Source organism: Marmota marmota, unplaced genomic scaffold (assembly GCF_001458135.2).
Source record: "Marmota marmota marmota unplaced genomic scaffold, marMar, whole genome shotgun sequence".
Lineage (NCBI taxonomy): Eukaryota > Metazoa > Chordata > Mammalia > Rodentia > Sciuridae > Marmota > Marmota marmota.
Window position 1 is genome coordinate 18098636 of NW_025999941.1, and position 19663 is coordinate 18118298.

Genomic DNA, 19663 nt, shown 5'->3' on the forward strand with positions numbered 1-19663 from the left:
AGTTGCTTAGCGCCTCACCTTTGCTGAGACTAGCTTTGAACATGCCATCCTCCTGCCTCAGCCTCATGAGCATTAGTTTTGTTAAAAAAAAAAAAAGCAATGCTTTTTAACCTGGGGTGTTATAGGAGTGGTTCCACTTTTAACTCTTAAAATGCAGGCATGTCTGGGCAGGGTTGGGTAAAACTAAACAGCCTCCTGCAGCTTGAGAAAGTTGTGGCCAACCTCAAAAGAAAAGAAAAAAGCAAAATAAGATGACAAGATCTGATTCCTGGATGTTAAAAAAAAAAAAAGAAGGTGGTTTTTAAGACCAGAGAAAACCAGATAGAATTGTAAATGATCTTATCTAACAGAAGAAATTAGGTAAAGTAGAAAGATTCTGTAAGTATTAATAAAGGTATAGTGAAGAGAAGTAGGGTTTATATAGGAAAGAAAACAAATTATTTTTAAAAGATAGCAAACATATTGTAATGCGGTCTGCTGTCATATATAAATAAAAAATAATAATCAAGCACACACACACAAAGATAGCAAACATAGTCCTGGGCCTTTCTAGACTCAACACCCCCACCTCCAGTCTGAGGCCATCTTTTTCACTTAGACCTGGCCTAGTCATCCCCACCCCACCCCACACATACCTGGATAGAGGTCCCCTAAAACCTCTTTGGTGGTCTCCTCTACTGAAGTCTGAAATTGATGACAAGCTGGCCCGGCGCACTGTGGCCTGATCCTTCCATTTGGACCACACTCCCTCACCTCTTGGCTTCTCCCTCAGCCTGCACCATGTGCTACTTCTGTTCCCAGTTAACCCCTTCTCTTCCTTCTGGTCTCAGCTGAATTCCAATTTTCCTCAATCTGGCTAAATCTCCTATTAATGAGTGCCCTAGGCCCCTGTGCCCTGGGGACGTGCTTATGTTTATGTGTTTTCTTCTCCTACCAAACTATAAGCTCTCCAGAGTGGGAACCAGGATTGCCAGTCCCACCATATACCTGGCATAGAGTTGGTCTTCAATAAACATGTGTGGACAAAATTGAGACACAAGTCTAACTACACACATAGGAATTAGCAATCTTTCTTTTTATGATTCTAGGAGACTGAAAGAATTTATTCCCTGAAGGATATACTTATGAGCACTTACTGGGGAGATGTTTAAAGCTGCAGGTTGTGTAGACAATGACTTTGTTATTTTCTCCAGGGACATGACAAGGAACACTTTCAGTTCAAATGCAGTGAAAGGCAGAGTCACCTGCAATACTTGAGTATTTTACCACAAAATGCAAAAGTAAAAATCACGTTGCTCAAATCCATATGCTTTCTTTCTTTTCTTTTATTATGGGTTCTGGGGATTAAACTCAGAGGTACTTGACCATGGAGCCCCATCCCCAGCTCTATTTTGTATTTTATTTAGAGAAAGGGCTCACTGAGTTGCTTAGGGTCTCCCATTTGCTGAGGCTGGCTTTGAACTTGAGATCTTCCTCCTCAGCCTCCCAAGCTGCATGGATTACAGGTGTGCGCCACCGCACCCTGCTCCATATGCTTTCAAAGAGGTCTTTTGCTTTGGATTCAGTAAATTTAATGTGTGCGCTAATGTCATGTAGCTGCACCCCTTCTGTTCCCACAGCCCCCCACAATGACCTCTATCCATCATGCACAGAGACATAGTTGGGGGGGGGGAACTAGTCACAGTGTTTCATAGAAGGACCACCCTGTAAAATATACCCCAAATCACTTGCAGGAAAAAAACTGAGCTTGGTCAATTCCCTTCTTGCAAGCCATAGTCATGTGTGTTCCCAAAGTACTTGGATCTCTTTGGGCTCAACACCCGTAATGCTGACCTTGCTGCCTCACCATAAAATCAAAACAAAACAAACATCACCTGGAGGAATGTAAAAGGTTCTCCCTTTCAGGATTAATGCAGATCATCAAAGGTGGTCTCAGTTTGCCTACCCGCAGGAAAAAAAAAAAAAAACACAAAAAAAACCCTGACAGCTATAATGAAGCCTCATTCAGCACACTCATTTTACTATGGCTATTTATGGCAGGCAAAGGATTTGTCCACGAAAGGGCTTTAGAAATACTTTCAATTGTTTGGCTGAGCCAGGGACCATTTCTAGATGCCATCTTTAACAAAAGAGATTCTCAGGGAAGTGAGCAGTGTCCATAATTACCATGTCAGTGACAAAATAAAGTCAAAGAGATGGGCCTACTATTAAAACACAATACCCCTTTGAGTGTCCACCAGCTTAGGAAAACCCCAACCACTAAGCCACACAAAGAAACCAACCAGACTGTGGAGGAAATTGAGTTACTTCCAACTACACAATCAACCTGGATGGGTGTTAAATTGTATGCTAATGAACTAGCTTTCTCATCTAGTGTGATGTGGGAGTTTGTCTAACTCCACTTATATATCTACCTCCCCAAGTCTGCTCTGAGACTATTTTGGTGTTGACTTTCAGAGCATCGCATTTTGGCTTGTTATTTCAAAACAATGGCAAGCATAATTATACCTGTGAAGTAGCATGAGCCTTACTATTTGTTAATTTTAAATTAAAATAAAAGGCTTTCTTCCTCATTTTAATAGACAAAATATATTTCTTCATTTTGATTGACAAGCCAGGACAAAGGAAAGAGTACAATACTCATTGCTGTACAGAGAACCCTCAGTAAAAATGTTTTAGTGTTTACAGAGGATCTGAGTGCCAGAGGTGTGCTGAACACTTTGCACTTATTCTTGCCAACTCTATGAGATTTGCCACTCTAAAGATGAGGAAAGGAGGCTAAAAATGGCGGAGAAACCTTCCCAAACATCTCACAGGAAGTGATGAAGCTCTTGGCTTGGCACAATTTGCTTTAGAGCCAAGGTTCTATGCTATACCATGCTGTTCAAATTTTCATATGCATATGAGTTAGCTGAGGATCTTGCCAAATGCACATTTTGACTCTGTAGGTCTGGAGTGGGGTTAGAGATTGTACATTTCTAACAAACTCTCCATGAGGCAGCTTATCCACAGATGACACTTTGAATAGCAAGGCACTTCTTTTTTTTTTTTTTGGCGGAGGCAGCTTTACTGGGGATTGAACTCAGGGGCACTCCATCACTGAGCCACATCCCAGCCCTACTTGGTATTTTATTTAGAGACAGGGTCTCACTGAGTTGCTTAGGGCCTCACTTATGCTGAGGCTGGCTTTGAACTTGAGATTACTCCTGCCTCAGCCTCCAGAGTAGCTGGTATGACAGGCGTGCACCACGGTGCCAGACTGGCAAAGCACTTTTCTACCTCAAAGACATAACTCCTTTCTCAACAGAATGGTATTTCAGGGAGTTTGAATCAGGCACCCTCCACTCATTATTTGACCCTGATATATCTGAAACAATGAGGAGACAAGGAAGATATCAATCCAGAAACAATAGTGGTTATGGAATGCATACATTTCCATGTATTTTTACAGTAAAAATGCATTAAAAAATCTTTCACAAAAGAAACTTAAAAAATACAAGTAGGGTGTTGACTCTGCTCCCCAACATTCTTTCAGGCATCAACTGTGTAAAAGAGGGAGGGGAATTCCTAAATGGTATAAGTCATACAAAATTCTCATCCATCATCGCTCATCAACACATTTACATGGAGTGGGGGGTTAGGGAAAGTAGGCTCACAAGAATCAGTTTCCAATTTAAGGTTACAGTAGTTCAAAGAAAACTATATCTTTCTGCTTAATGCATAGTCCCTGTACAGTACAATATTTTCAAAGCAAATCTGATGTGTGGAACTAAGGTGAAATTACCACACCAAAAGTCCTCATGAACTGAAACAAGCTGGGGCGGTAGCACAGATTTTTAACACATCAAATATCTCTTACAACAAGCAAGACAGTCAAGATGTTAACTTAAGGATACACTCCAAAAATGCACCTTGATTTCAATTATTTAAAACCCTGGACCCCAAATGAGAGTGTCAGTCATTTAACATCTCAGGTTGTGCTAGAACTAGTGAGAAAAATCCTAGCACTGCAGCCTTAGGAATAAAATCTCCAAGTTGGCTCTTAGGAAATTGACGGAAAAAAACATCATTATTCAGTTGTACTCTTCCTCAGTCTTCCTCCTACAGCTCAATGTAAGCTTTGCATGGAAAACTCGGATAATAAAAATAGCATCCACAGACTTTTCCCCTCCTTTTTAGCTACAGAATGTACATTGTTTCTGTTCCAGGAAAGGAACTTGTTTTGTAAATGTCCACACTACTATAGCTATTCATTCTAGTGTTGTGTATAAACCCATAAATCAAATAAAGCTATGAACAATGTAATATTTATATATGCATAGTGTTTTATAAAAAGATTGGCCCACATACTGCTTTTCATCAATACAGAAAGAGCATTAAGTCCATAGCACACTGTAAGAAATAAATGAGTGAAGAACAGAGAATGCAAACAAGTGCTTAATAATTCACAAGCAGGCTCACCATGGAAGAAATGATGATATCCCAAACCAACTAAAGCTTTAGAGAATTACTTATATAGTCTCCCATTTTAAAACAACTTTACATACCTGATTTAGTTTACATTAAAATATATCCCCATGAATCAATTTGTTCATATTCAGAAATATAAACACATATCACATTCCTCACAGCTAAATTTTTGTCATAAATTCTCTTTTATACAAGAAAAAAAGGCAACATTTTTTTTTTCAACAGGCTCTATTAATTACAATTTTTAACTCTGTACACACAATGATTGGCTGGCTGTCTTTTTTTTTTTTTTTAATCTTTTTTCTTTTTTCAATACAGTACCATGGGAACAACAGTGATTGACTTGCAAAGTTTTGTGTCTGTACGGAAAATGCAAAACAGTACTACAGAAATACACAATGCACTGTAAGCAGCGGTTTGCTGTAGTGGTCCAACAGGTACAAGCAAACGTTTTGGCTCAGCTAGGCAGTAATCCATTTAAACCACATCCTGGGGCTACAGCCGACCCAACCACACCACCTGAGGGTTTCAGGAAGAATGGGTCTTTTAAAAAAGAAAAATCATTGTTTTTGTTCTGCTGTCCAAAGACTAAAGGACAGGGTCATGAGGGCAGAGGTTTCCCAACCAGGACTAGAACCACTGGGATCACTTCCTTGCTTCCCCTTTGACCAACCTAAAAACTTTATGGTTTCAAAGTGCAATTGGCATTTCTATGAATGAGCAGCCCCAGCTGTCATTTCTTTAAATTCTCAAAAGAGAATTTCATCCACCAAAGGTCACTCCTTCCTCCCTAATTTGGCAAAGGGCAATCATGGGCTATGCAAAAAAGGGGGCCATACTTTTCATCGTGGTGGTGATATTTATGTCTCCCTCATACCCAGCACACTGTCCTACATTCCATCAAATATTCAGCTTCAAATCAGACCACCGGCCAGACAACACAGGTGTAGGTTGTCTGTTCCTTCTAGTAGTTGAGTAAGGTTGCCATGGAACTGCCTTAAATGAGATCTTATTCCACGGGGGAGATGCTAATGAACCTGACAATCTGTGCTTAGGCTGTGTTTGGGTAATGGCGGCCAACCTTCTTGTCTCTGTGCCTTCCTGGGCCAGAGAGAGTACAAACTGTTTCGAATCAATTCTAACCCAAGGACAAAAAAAAAAAAAAAAAAATTTCTTTGTGCTGCCGCAGTTAAAAAAGCTATAAATATCCTTCATTTGCAATAGTAGTCTTGTCATTACAGTTTGCTTAATTTTAGGATCATTGGCAATCCTAATCCATCCCAAGAGGTCCTCAGTTTTTACAAATAGAAGTTTGCCTTTTTGCTTTGAAGAAAAACTCCTGTCTACAGTATAGCACTACATCACTATATAACAGTCTCGATCATTAATTAAACTTAATAATTTCCCGTCCTTAAAGAGAAACATGACCAACCGCCCCATTTTAACAGGAGAGAAAAAGATTGCCCAAAGAAAAAAAAAAAAAGGGAAAAAAAATTCTTGACAATTCTACGCTTTCTATAGAAACAAAATCTATATCCCTTTGGGCCAGTATTTGGCAAATAATTTCCAAAAAAAAGTATGCATTTAAAAATACTTTCTTTAATATTTATACATCAGGCACAAGACTTTTCATATATAATTTTTTTTTCTTAGAAGATCTCAAATGCATAAAATGTTTGTAGCTATTCATAGGATCACCAGGTGTCAGAGATGCTTCCTAAGGTAAGAAAACTAAATTATTTCAGGTTTGTGACCTTCCTCTTAGAACCTTTGACATGGTAAAGGTTGGAATGCGTGTCAAGTCTCAGATACTGAGGTCGGTGCTACATTCTTTATAAGGTCGCCTCCTCTGCTCCGGGGGATTTCTGGAACTTCTGCCCACTTCCTGTTTCAGAGTCGCCTCTTCCCGCTCGCGGTGGCCACCTCGGTCCTCTCGGCTCCTTTTGTCCAGCGAACGCTCTCGGCGGCGCTCGGGGGACCGGGCCCGTCTCCGATCGGTGGACTTGGCCCTCCTCTCGGGCGAGGCCACTCTCCTTCGCTCCGGGGACCTTCTGGGATCCAGGAGTCTTTCAAGGGACCGCCGCCGCCGGCTGGGCGAGCTGTCCCTTCGGCGCGTGGGGGACCGCTCCCGCCGGCGCTCGGGAGACCCTTCCCGCCTCTTCTCGGGCTTCTCCCTCCTCTCCAGGGTGGTGTCGGCGCTGCGCGTGCCGTCCCGGCGCTTCTCCGGGGACCTCCTCTTGGGCCCGTTGGTCGCCATCCGCTCGGCCTGCGCGTCTCGGCGTCCCTCGGGCGCCCGGTCCTTGGGTCGGCAGGCCCCGCCGTCGGGTTTTCGGGAAGTTCCATTCCAGGTGTGGTGTTCATTGGGTTGTCTGCTGTACTCTCGGCTGCCTTTTGGGTCTCTCACGTGTGCCCGCTTCTCCCCATGTGGTGATGATTTGTGAACGTCGGGTGGGTAACTGGACTCCAATGATGGGTGCTGGCGGCCGGACGGTCCGGCCCTCACTTCCGGAAAGCCTTGTGCACCGGCGGAGGGGCCGTTCCGGTCGCTGCTGGGGTCTGCGAGAAAGAGAGAGGAGAGGCCCAGTTAGGTAGGGAGGACCTGCATGGTCCAGTCCCCGCTCCCTCCCGTGCTCGACTCATTAGTCACAACAAACAAACAACTGTTAAAAGCCATCAGAGTCAAAGCCAACTGAGTCTTGGTTACGTTATGTAAACTGCAACTAGTTAGGGTTACCAACTAGTACTTGTGGCTTTCAGCATCTGGCTCTTTTTGATACCCCAGATAGATCATTAAAGAATTTATTAAATCAGGCATGACTTTAGTCTTTAAAGGCACACCCCAGGTAGTCTGTCTACAGGTACCCAAATTTCTCCCCCTTACCTATCCCCCTGCCTCTCTCCTCCCCATCTACCAACCCTTTTCCTCTTCCCCACCCTACACTGCCCCCAAGAAAGAAAATCTCCTTTCCTTTAAAGAATGCTTGTTTTGATTTGCTTAAAAACAATCTAGGACATTGACCTGGAGGGGCATAGGAAGCTTCTTGGGGGACAGAAGTAGTCTATGGCTTATCTGAGTGGTGACCTAAATGTGTGCACACAGAGGTGAAAACTACAATGCATCACACACTCAGGATTCATGTATTTTTACCATATGCAAAGCATATTTATACTTTAAAACAATAATCCAAAGTGTTGAGCAAAGGGGATTGTGGCAGCAGCATAATGGCCAGGTGCTGATTGGCAAATGTCACATGCACTTGAGGGGCCACTGAACTATACTTTTGTGTGTGCTCTTCAACTATTTTGTCTACTTTGGGTAAATTCAAAAATAAGGACCCATCTTTCAAATGCAGAGTTTTCTGGTAGATAAAAGGAAGCGGGGAAAGAGGTGGTTAATTACACATTTGCAATTAGACAGGGCTCACAAAATCCTTAAGTTTAAAGGCAGTTTTTCTGTATGATATATGAAGCAGTCATAACAATATGGAGGAACTGTGGAGCCACTGGACTGCTCCTTTTTTTTTTTCCTTTTGAAATTGGTACATTATAATTATACATGACTGGGGAAGGAGAGTGATCAAATTATACGCATGTATGAATATGGCATAATGGATCTCACTATTATAGACTGCTTCTTATACCACCAAGATGTCTATAGGTTTAAAAGTAGGGCAGCATCATGAATTTATGAGAGCCCAGGGATGCTTTGTTGCAACTAAACGCAACAAATTCCAGGAGCCTAAAATATTGTGTTGCAGTAGGGAGGGGAGACCCATGTGACAGAGAGGAGGGAATCACTGGGGCTCTTAAAAGATCTTTCATGAGGCAGCCAGGTCTCTATTCAGCAATTAATATGTTTCATGAAAGATCTTCCAACACCCAGCATGGCTTTTAGCAAAAGCAGGTACATAACCTAAAGCAGGGATTAGCAAAGTTTTTCTAAAAGGCCAGGTAGTAAATATTCTGGACCACAGTCTCTGTTGCAACTGTTCAAACCAGCCACTGTAGGGCAAAAGCACAGGCAACACAAAACAGAAATGGGTGTGTAGCTATGCATCAGTAAATCTTACTTACAGACACAGGCTGTGGTCAGGATTTGGCCCCTAGGCTGTAGAATGCCAGAGATACCTGAAGAATGGGGGAATCTCTTCCCATCTGGCAAAGCCCTATCTATCTGGGTGACAGCTCTGTGGTATAAGGTTCATTCTTTCTAAATGCTGGGTGGACTATCAGAACGAAGACAAAAGTCATCTGACATTTGGGTAAGGGAAGGTCCTCAGATCACTATTCTGAATCTAACCTTGAAATCTTATGCCTACTTTCAAGACAAGGGAGAGCAACACTTCAACAGGGGTCAGCGGTGTACTTACAATTCCAAGAACGCAGGGTGCTCAGAATGAATTGCCAAACATATCAAAATAGAGCTAAGCAGAAGCAATGAGGAAATTAGGCCACAGCACAGAAACACCTAGTATTGATTGAGCTACAAACCGTAGTTTGATTATGGCCCATAAGGTAGAAGCAAGCCTCCCCGAGCTTTTCATTTCTCATACATGCAGCGATATTAGGAGGTATCATCGCTGTAGAAGGGAGGGCCCAGCACCAAGAACAGTCAGAGAGAAAGAGAAAGAGAGAAAGAGAAAAAGTTGAACATTTAGATTCCCTATAACAAGGAGGAAAGAAAAAAAATCTGTATTTGTTAACATAGGGCAAAGAGAGTTTATTTGTCCAGTCAGACAGTCTAAGGCAACACTCAAATAAGGCTGCAGAGACCGCAATTGGAACATGACGTACGTCTTTAGACAGCCATAAGATGACTTGAGAACCCAGACAATGAATGCATCCTTTTTTTTTTTTTTTCAAACAACTGGAACAATGACAGGCTGGCATAGGAGAGCATTAACAATAAACAACAAAAGAACAAAGTCCCTCCCCAACCCCCCCTCCCAGACCGCGGCAGTTAAATTAAGTACAAAAACTCATTACAAAAATAGCCTCACAGAGAAGCAGGTTCCAATCAAGTCAGAAAAATATTGGAACTTAACATATTATAACCCATTTGTGACTCTAATCAATAGAATTAGAGAGGTTTAGTCCAGATGACGCATGGAAACATTACAGCAGCACAACCCTGGCAATGTTCAACCCTTTTTGGAAAACCATGTATTTAAATGATCTTTATTATTATTATTTTTAGCCCAAAGAACATTTGTTAGTGTTGGATTTTCATCCTCAGTGCAACAGACATAGGTTTGGAGAAGGTACACAGGTTACTGACGATGACTCTCAAATGAAATATCACATCCGACAGAAGGCATAGGGAAGACAGAAAAGGAAGACAATGTTACACAGCTTCAGTGGCATCAATACACCTAACAGTCAGAAGTTTAGTACAGTACGCAGCCATGTCATCTGAATGTCGTCATGAACTTCCCCCTGTGGTTGGCCGGGCCTAAAGGGGCCTTGTCTGAAACCCACCCTCCCCCCTTCCCTCGGATCCCTCATATTGTGTACCTGTACCCATGTCCAACACCAGGGGAAGCTGCCTGCACGGGAGCTGTTCCCCTCCTTGAGCTACATCTGAATGAAGGATCTCATCAAGGAAGTCCAAAAATGCAACTGGGAATTGTGCAGAGTGACTTTCAGAAAAGAGGGTGATAACAGATAAATCCCTAATAAAGGGGACCAATGTATATGGGGATCATTCGATTACAGTTTCTATAGAAACTTTTGTAGACCTTTGGTTGGGAAAAAAAAGCCCTACATCTAGGGCATAGCTTTTTTTTTTTTCTCTTTTTTTAAATTTTAAACAAGAATCTCAAATAAATAGGACAGAATTATTACAATATACAATATTTTGCCATCAGAACACTAAGCTAGGTAAAGATCATTGCCATCTACTCAAATCATGTCTAAAGATATGACAAAGGAACTCTACGTATAACCTGGCTTTCCTCATAGGAAAGGTATAGTAACATGTTTCCCTCATGATGAGCACTGGGAATCTATTTCGTCCTTCATCACTTAAAAACATATGGCTAATATGTCAACAGTTTTTGTTCGTTTGACAGTAGTGGGCTCAGGTGGTCTGATTTGGGGTCAAAGACCAGTGGAGGGATGGAGAATTTTTGGACGCAGAGCATCTAGGAGGTGAGCAAAGCCCCCAAATCATCTTGAAATTTCACGCCTCTTAAATAAAGACATCAAGTAACCAAAAAAAAAAAAAAAAAAAAAAAAAAGAAAAAAAAAATATATATATTTGTGCCTCATCATATCACTCAGGAAACCTGCTTTCCTGCTTCTTAAAAGGAGTATAGAGTCATTTTGTGCTAACAATTGGATCTGAGAAACAGTTTGGCACAGTTCAAACAAACATTCCTTCGCTCTTGGTCGGACTAGACAAAATGTTCTCTCTGATTATCAGAAAGGGGGCTCTAAAGATCTTGTCCTAGGCCTTGCCCCAGTCCACAGAAGCAAGCAAAAAGATGAAATGTGGAGAGATTTCAGAACAAGCGAAGCAAATAATCACATGGTGCGAGAGGCTGTAAGACACTGGTGAATGGGGAGACAGAAAGGACTTTCCTGCTGCCGTTCTGGAGACAGAGTCATGGAGTCATGCCAGGGAAGGAAGGAATGTTTTCATAGTTTGACCCACCATATTCCGGGACCGAGCCGTCTCCCCGCCTCAGAAACAGACGAACTCTGCGGCCACCATTCTTAATCAGTTCAATGGCCCGAGAGTGCTTCATGTTTTTGGTGGTCTCGCCATTGATCTCTAGAATTTCATCACCAATCTGCCATGGTAGGAGTAGAACATAGCGAGAGTCATAAAAAGAAAGAAATATAAATGGTCAACACATATATGAAAAAAATGTTTAACATCTCTAACAATTAGAAGAATGCAAATTGAAACTACTCTGAGATTCCATCTCACTCTAGTCAGAATGGCAATTATCAAGAATACAAGTAACAGGGCTGGGGATGTGGCTCAAGTGGTAGCGCGCTCGCCTGGCATGCGTGCGGCCCGGGTTCGATCCTCAGCACCACATACAAACAAAGATGTTGTGTCCGCCGAAAACTAAAAAATAAATTAAATTCTCTCTCTCTCTCTGTCTCTCTCTCTCTCTCTTAAAAATGTTTTTCAAAAAAAAAAGAATACAAGTAACAATAAATGTTGGCGAGCATGTGAGGGGAAAGGTTCACTCATACATTGCTGGTGGGACTGCAAATTGGTGCAACCACTCTGGAAAGCAGTATGGAGATTTCTTAGAAAACTTTGAATGGAACCACCATTTGACCCAGTTATCCCACTCCTCGTTTATATACCCAAAGGACTTAAAATCAGCATACTACAGTGACATAGCCACATGAATGTTTAGTGGAGCTCAACTCACAATAGCCAAGCTACAGAAACAACCTAGGTGTCCTTCTATGGATGAATGGATAAAGAAAATGTGATATATATGCACAATGGAATATTAGCCATAAAGAAGAGAGAGATCATGACATTTGCTGGTAAATGGATGGAACCGGAGACTATCCTACTAAGTGAAATAAGCCAGTCCCAAAAAACCAAAGGCTGAATGTCCTCTCTGATGTGCAGATGCTAACCCATAACAAGGGAGGGTACAGGGGACGTATAGAAGTTTATTGGATTAGACGGAGGGGGAATGGGAATAGGAAAGACAATGAATCGTACATAATTTTCTTATGCACATATATGAATACATGACCAGTGAAACTCCACATCATATTCAACTATGAGAATGGAATCAAAATTGTAATGGATTGAATTCCATGTATGTATAACATGTCGGAATACACCCTACTGTTATGTATATCTAAAAACAAACAACAACAGTAAAAACGTAAGTCACTGCAGATGCTTCTTCACATCTACTCCAGCCTCCTTTTCCTACTTACCCTCATCTTTCCACATCTTTCTGCAGGACCATCCTCTGCTAAGCGCAGAACATAGAGGTCCATGTTATATTCTCGACCCCCTCGAAGACTAAAGCCAAATCCCTTGGCTCCTCTTTCCAGTTCCACAGTGTAAAAATCTTGCTCCTATTTAAAGAAATTAAATGCAGTCATTCAGGTAGAACTGCTATCCACACATGTTTTTCTCATATCTTCCCAAACATTCCATGTCATGTTGATTTGGCCGAAAGGCACAGTCTCTAGTCCTCTCTTAGTGACTCTTAAGTGCTTATTAGTCATCCTCATTAATCTTCATTAATATCAGAAGTTGGAAATCCAGAATTTGAAACACTTAGGATCATGCTTATACCTATGCACATATTAAAATTCAACTAGGAGGGTTGCAATCTGCATTTAGGGCAGGAAGCTTCTTCATCACATGATACCATCCATTTGTGGCTGGATGTTCAGCTTCCTTGAACCTGGCCTGAGAAGCGCCAGGGTCTACCACTAGCACTGTGTCTATGCCAACCTCTGCAGTCTGGGGAGTGGTTCCCATTCTGTGTGGGCAAGACCACAAACGGACTACTGAAGGGTCCACAGAGGCCAGCAGAAAAGAAACTTATTTATCTCGGCATCACCCAGTGGTTCCCAGATTTGTTTCACTTGCTAACCCTCTTGAGAGGCAGGTATCCTGGCTCTCACCTGAAATCCACAGTCCCCAAAACCACCTTAACAACAACAACAACAAAAAGAGATTTTCTTGAAGAACTATGATTTTGCAAACAGTTATTAGATGCTTTGCTTTTTCTCCGACCACTGATCCTTGTGACAGCTTTTCAGTATTTTGGTCTTATTTTTCTCTCCCTACCAAAGCATATGTTAGAATATTTTTTCAAAGGTAGTAAAATAAAAGCAAATATGAGTATATATGTCAAGCAAATACGAGTATATATGTGGAAAATCATTGCACAAAAGGACGTTTATTTTAAATTAAGGATGCCCTTCAAAAAAATATCCTGTAAAAACAGCTTCAGAAAGTTGGAAGGAAATGAGCAAAATGCAGGAAACAAAAAAAAGGAGAAAGGACCCTCACCTGGGTAGCCTGGGGAGCTTTGAACTCGAACTGAGATTCCGGCTTTGGCTTGGCGGTGTTCCTGCCAAAGTGAGAGAAATAAATATAACAGCAATGCAGGGGGAGACGGAAAACATGTCTCATCATGATGAGAGGACAGGTCCCTTTTCCCCCTTTAAAGTAACAAAAGGAACCAAAGTCTCAGCTGACCTTGTCTCCTGGGCCCCTTGCTGAGAAGGGGTGTGTGTGGTGGTGATGGTGGCAATCTTCTCTGCATTGGTCAGCAAAGTGGCATTTGAGGACTCTGTGGGACAGAGCATAAAGAAATGAAGGCCTGAGAGAAGACATCATCCAACTGGGAGGTGAGCAGAAACCCTGTCTCTAAGTGACAAATCTGACTTCCCTGTCCCCATTTCAATTAGTTGGACTCAAATTTCTAAAGACTCAGGAATTTAATGAACCATCCTAAGATCTTCTCTGCTGTGGCTCATGTATGCCCCCCACTGTGACCCTCCTCCTAAGCAGACATTCCCTCAAATGAAATAGGGTCTGCCAGGGGAAAAGCTGCTCTAAAATTACAGCCAGCATGGGTGTGTCTGACTCCTCCCCACCACTGAGAGATGGCAATCCATCAAAACACTGGGCCGCCCCGGAGGTATTTCACAGGATTGTACAGGCTGCTAATAAATGTCCCTGCTAACATTTCCTGCAACTTATCAGCAGCATTTGGTGAGTATGCCTGATTTCCTCATGTGAATATTAAATTCAGAAGTGAGCTAACATATTATTAAACACAAATAACATCTCCTTTCTTGCTGGGAGCCATTAGCCAAGTAGGTATGACAATTTCCTTGCCAGCGTACCCCATGTTGCAGTGACATTGAATGTAGGTGACCTTGTTCAAGGACCAAGGAGGATTAGGGCGTTCCTGGTTTAGGTTCCAGGTTTAAGGTTTAAGATTATTCCTGCTGGGAATAGGGCGTATCCTGCTGCCTGAGTTCCCCTTGAGTTCTCACGGGATTTAGACAGTATATTTTGGAGATAGAAGCCCAGTGGAGGGGGATTTGGGCAGAGAACGTGGATTTCCCCAGAACGTGATTGTAGACGGCTGGTGTGAGTTCGGGAATAAAGAGTTGCTGTTTGAATCTACAAGCTGTGTGGTGGCTCGTGATTGTGTGCCCAGCCAGACTGTGGCACTTTCTTCCTCATTGCTTTTCATAAAGCACAAGTGAAAATATGGAACTCTTGACAGATCTCCATCTAGTATCACTCATAAAAGATTAATTTTAAAACCTGCATTAGAAGAACCAGAGTTATAAACATAAGTTGTATAAATCATGAAGCTGCTTTAAAGTAAGGAATAGGATTATATTCCTATGTAAATTGAATTTCTTCTCCACTCATCACATTCATAAGCAACTTCATAATCTCTACCAGTTTGGAGACTCAGAATCTGAAAAAAAAATCATAAAAAAACCAAAAACTAGATAACACATCCATGTGTATGTATTAAAATTTAATCACTCGTATGGTAACAGATATATGCTTTTTTGCTAATAATTTCTCCATTAAAATCAAGGTAAGTAGCAACCACCAGGAGCGAGCCATACATTTAATATTTATTCTTAAATGGACTCTTAGGAACTTGGCTTTTATTTTCTCATCAAGAAAATACTAGGGGCTGGGGCTGTAACTCAGAGGTAGAGTGCTTGCCTAGCATGCGTGAGGCACTGGGTTTGATTCTCAGCACCACATAAAAATAAAAAATAAAATAAAAAAAGAAGAAAGAAAAGAAAGAAAGAAAAGAAAATACTAACTGTGGTTGTTAGGTTCTAAAATTAGTCTGCAAGTGCCCATTTAATTAATAGTGAACCATGAGGTCTAGAAGATTCCCTGAGTTCTATGCTTCCTAGTACTTCGATGTTTATTGACTACATTGGGTATAAGGAGGTTTCTATGGGATAATATTTTAAGTACTTGAAACTAAGAAGCCTGTAATCTCTCCCCCTCTTCCACTCCCCTCCCCACCCCTTGTTCCCCTACAGTCCTGGGATAAGAGACCTCCTATGCACCCAATGGCTGGTGGTCTCTCTTCCATTTTAATTTCTTGAGAACACTGCTCAATTCGGGTCTGGTGTCCTGTTACTTTACTTTCATGACACACAGGGGTTAAAAGCATGTGTTTGAGATTCACACAGAATTCAAATCCCTCTTTCTCCACCCATTAATGGTGTGCCTGACTCTTCTCACCCAGGACGAGGGAATGCTGCCGATCGATCGGTCCTCTCAGGATGAAAGGATGCGAGACGCATAGCATCAGTGCTAGACCACAGCCCGCACTCAACACATTCACTACACTGCTATGGGGGCATCTTTAAGTTAGGGAAACTCTCTGCAGCAAGAGAAGGTTAAAGAGGATTTTAACAGTTTATATGCCAGCCATAAAAGTCCCTGATTCTTATAGCCATGCCCAAGATTAATAAGAAAATGTAAGTAGAAAGCATAGTTTTATGAATCTTATTCATGTTTTAGGACAATGTTTCTCACAATGTGTTCTACAAATGTTTCTACAGATTCTGAAGGAGAAGAACCTGTGATCCACTAAGTCTGGGAACTAAAGGGTGAAACAAAGGGGACACAGATGTCTGGTTCCTTGTTCCTATGGACTCCTCAGAGCATTGACTGGGCTAGTGTGACTTGAGACCCTTGGGTCAGGCAAAGGCTGTGCCTCAAGCTTACTGGGAGGCAGGTTAGCCAAATGGTTACAAGGGTCAGATTCTGAGTCAGACTGCCTCGCTTTGCATAGTAGGCTGCACTAGACAGGACAAGAGCAAAGCCATTTCAACTTTCAGTGTCTCGGTTTCCTCATCTGCAAAGGAGAATAACAGAAGTATCTAAGGAAAGTGGTACAGTGATGATCTAAGAGGAACTATTAGGGACAGTGCCAGACACATTAGTGCTCAAAAAAATTATTAGCATACTTTTAGTATGTATTATTATAATATTAAAAGCATATTACTGGTACATTTTTAGGATTACTACTGTAAATGGTTTTTTTAGAGCATTTGGAAGGTCATTAGCACCTTCATATCACTCCCATTCAAGCACAGTTAACTGGCAAAACCGATGAATCTAAGTGATATTTCATACAAGTCATCCACCAGGTCAGTACACAGGACACACAGACTGTCAGTGACACTCACCAGAACTCCCATAAAATCTGGTCCTTTAGCTAACCTCATACAGCTCATTGTAATTCATTTTATAAAGATTCTCTGGGAAATCATAAAATCATTTGGGCCATGGGGAAATCACAATCAGGGTACCAAAAAAAGAACATTTCTTTGTAATTAAAGTGATTAGAATTACTGAATTGTGAAGACGTTCCCATTTGGAGTTATTGTGTGCTTTTGGTAGCTGGAATATTCCAGGAATATGGAATCCTATTCTCAAATGATTTTTCATATTTCTGCTGCTTTCATGATTTAATGATATAACAGATAATCACTCAAAACACATATAAACAGAATGTCCTTATTAATTTTCCTCTTATCCTTCATTTGCTGTTTTCCCCAATTATATTTACATGCAAATCTTTTTTAGGGTTGCAGCTTCACTTTGAGCTTTTTAAAGAAATTAATGCTTAATATGCAAATGCCTATTTGAGCTCAGGGACTTTTCCTTATTTTGCATTTTTTAAAATCTATGAACAACCACCATTTACAAGACCATGTGCAGAGTGCCAAGCAAGCACTGTACTGGGACCACGACCGTGGGTGCTACTTCAATTAATGGCCACCACTTCATAAAACCAGTGCAAGTTATCGCCCCGTTTATAGATGGAGACGCTGGGGCATAGGAAAGGTAAGAAACTGCCCAGGATCACCCAGGAGGCAAGTAATGGGAATCAAACTCGGGCTTGCCTGAAAGTGTGCTTTTAGTCTTACTGTTCACATGGGGATCTGTGTTGGTATCCAGAAAATCATACCTGATTGACACCTCCGTTCATGTAAGCAATGTTTTCATTTTACTGCATAACTGCTACTAATTTCTCTAGGCAGTATCCTAGATTAACCAAAATACAGAATGCCCTGCTTGGACTACTGAATTTCATGGGTTATTTTCAGAGGACCAAAAAAATTTTAGCATGGCCTTGATTTCCAGGGTGCTTTTATAATACCAATAAAGTTAGACTTGTTTTCATAAACTTTTAAGTCTTCATTTGGAATTAAACCAAAATTGTATCTGCTGAAATGTTCTCTAACTTTTTAAAATATAGAGATGAGGTCCATTATCAAAAATTTATAGCTCTATCCCCAAAGCAAAATTTGCCCTGTATAATAGGAAAAAAAAAAAAAAGAGCCTGAAAAAGAGTCTAGTCTCCTCACCCTCCACTCACCCTCCAGCAGCGATATTATAAAGGAGTGTCAATATATTTGACTTTTAAAAGACTAAGGCAGATGAATCTATTGGATATTTTTATGGATATTCCAGAAAGTGCCTCCCACATTCTTTATTAAACAGAGTTTATACCTACTTTAGCTCTCCCAGAGGAATGAAAATGGATATTAATATACTTTCCATAGCAATCATGTATCAAGAAAAACAGCTCTTAAGCATGTCATGAGGCTGTTGGAAATCGGGGCCCTCACTCTTCTGACAGGAGATTCTACCTTGGGTTTGAGCCTATCTCTGTGACAAGTGATTATGATTCTAGCCTTGTTCCTATGTCAATGTTCTTACCCTTCCTTCCGGAATCCACATGAAAAGCTAAGCAAATCAACAAAGAACATGATCATTTCTTTCATAAATATTTGATTGTGTAAACATATGTGTCATAAATACTGAAGGTGATATTGGAAAATCTGAACCCCACAAATATGTGGAAAGTTCAGGGAGGACTTTTTACTATCTTTACCTTTGCCAAGGAAATAGCAATATCTGTTTTGCAAGCTCATCTCCTCTAAAAGCAAACACTCTGAATCAGGTGAACTGAAGAAGAAATTCAAGACCACAATTCAAAAAAAAAATAAAAAAAAATATATATATATATATATTCTCATATTCTCATTATTTTGAACATGATTCCACATTAGTTTGGTTCAGGCTCTGCTCTGATTACTCTTCTTCCCACTCAGAATAAGACTACATGGACATTTCTGTATGATCCAAGTGTGGTCTGACTTGTTGGAGATCAAGTTCGGATTCAATCTGTTCAGCTACTTAGGCCTTTCTGTGTGGCTGTTGTGTATTTACTATCCCTTGCCCATATCTCACAGAAGAAAAGGTTCTCCCCTAACTCAACCTCCCACCCTGACCCCAAATTCATAAATGACAGAGAAGTATAGACTCCCCTGGTCACAGCCTGTCTAAGATCTGTGGAGGTAAACCTTCTAACAGCATAGACATGCCAAATAAAAGGGAGTTATATTTTGGAGTTTTGTTATAGAAGTAAGAGAAATGGGAGAAGCAAGTCAGGGAAACTAAAGTCTGAGATAAGGGAAATTGGAAAAAGAATGAGGAATCTGATGACAAGAAAACAGACTTGGGTACCATGAGTTAAAGAGTGGATTCAGCCGGGCATGGTGGCGCACACCTGTAATCCCAGTGGCTCAGGAGGCTGAGGCAAGTTCAAGGCCAGCCTCTGTAAAAACAAGGCTCTAAGCAACTCAGACTCTGTCTCTAAATACAATACAAAAAATAGGGCTGGGTATGGGGCTCAGTGGTTGATTGCCCCTGAGTTCAATCCCTGGTACCAAAAATAGTGGATTCAGAGGGTTTCTGAGCACTGCACAAATGAGGGGGAATCTTCTCCAAGTGCCTCCTGGGGTTTCTAAGAACTGTTATTTCAGACGTGATAGATCTCTAAGAGCTTAGAACCATGCTAGCTAAAAACTTCGAACTCCTTGTAGATACCATGAAACAATTGGTCTTTGGGCTACTTGATGAGGTAAATATCAGAATGAAAGATCTGAAGGAGACCAGAGGGCCCTAATCCAGAGAGCACCTCCCTATACCTCCACAGTCAGCCATGTCTAACTTGCACACAGAGGAAGTAGATCAAGCAAGATTTTCTCTTCATCACACTGTCATGGTCATTCTACTTCTTGTACATGTTTGAGACATTCTCTTGGATTGCTATCTAATTCCCCCAGAAATCTAACTCCCCTGCCGCCGCTCTAATTTCCAAGATGGCCC

At 41.3% G+C, this 19663-nt stretch overlaps 1 protein-coding gene across 15 annotated transcripts in view; it reads right to left on the minus strand.

The window, feature by feature from the left end:
* Positions 1-3412: 3412 nt before the first annotated feature.
* Magi1 (membrane associated guanylate kinase, WW and PDZ domain containing 1) overlaps positions 3413-19663 on the minus strand; it is a 612663-nt gene continuing 596412 nt past the window's right edge. For 11 of the 15 annotated variants that reach the window (XM_048801229.1, XM_048801228.1, XM_048801225.1 and 8 more), the window contains 5 exons: positions 13676-13769; positions 13487-13547; positions 12394-12537; positions 11126-11264; positions 3413-7026 (listed from right to left, as the gene is read on the minus strand). In XM_048801229.1, the coding sequence (XP_048657186.1) occupies positions 6275-7026; positions 11126-11264; positions 12394-12537; positions 13487-13547; positions 13676-13769 (1190 nt within the window). In that variant the 3' untranslated portion in view covers positions 3413-6274. Of the gene's footprint in view, positions 7027-8961; positions 9051-11125; positions 11265-12393; positions 12538-13486; positions 13548-13675; positions 13770-19663 lie in introns of all 15 variants that reach the window. The other 4 variants (XM_048801233.1, XM_048801235.1, XM_048801232.1 and 1 more) reach the window with 1 other exon arrangement.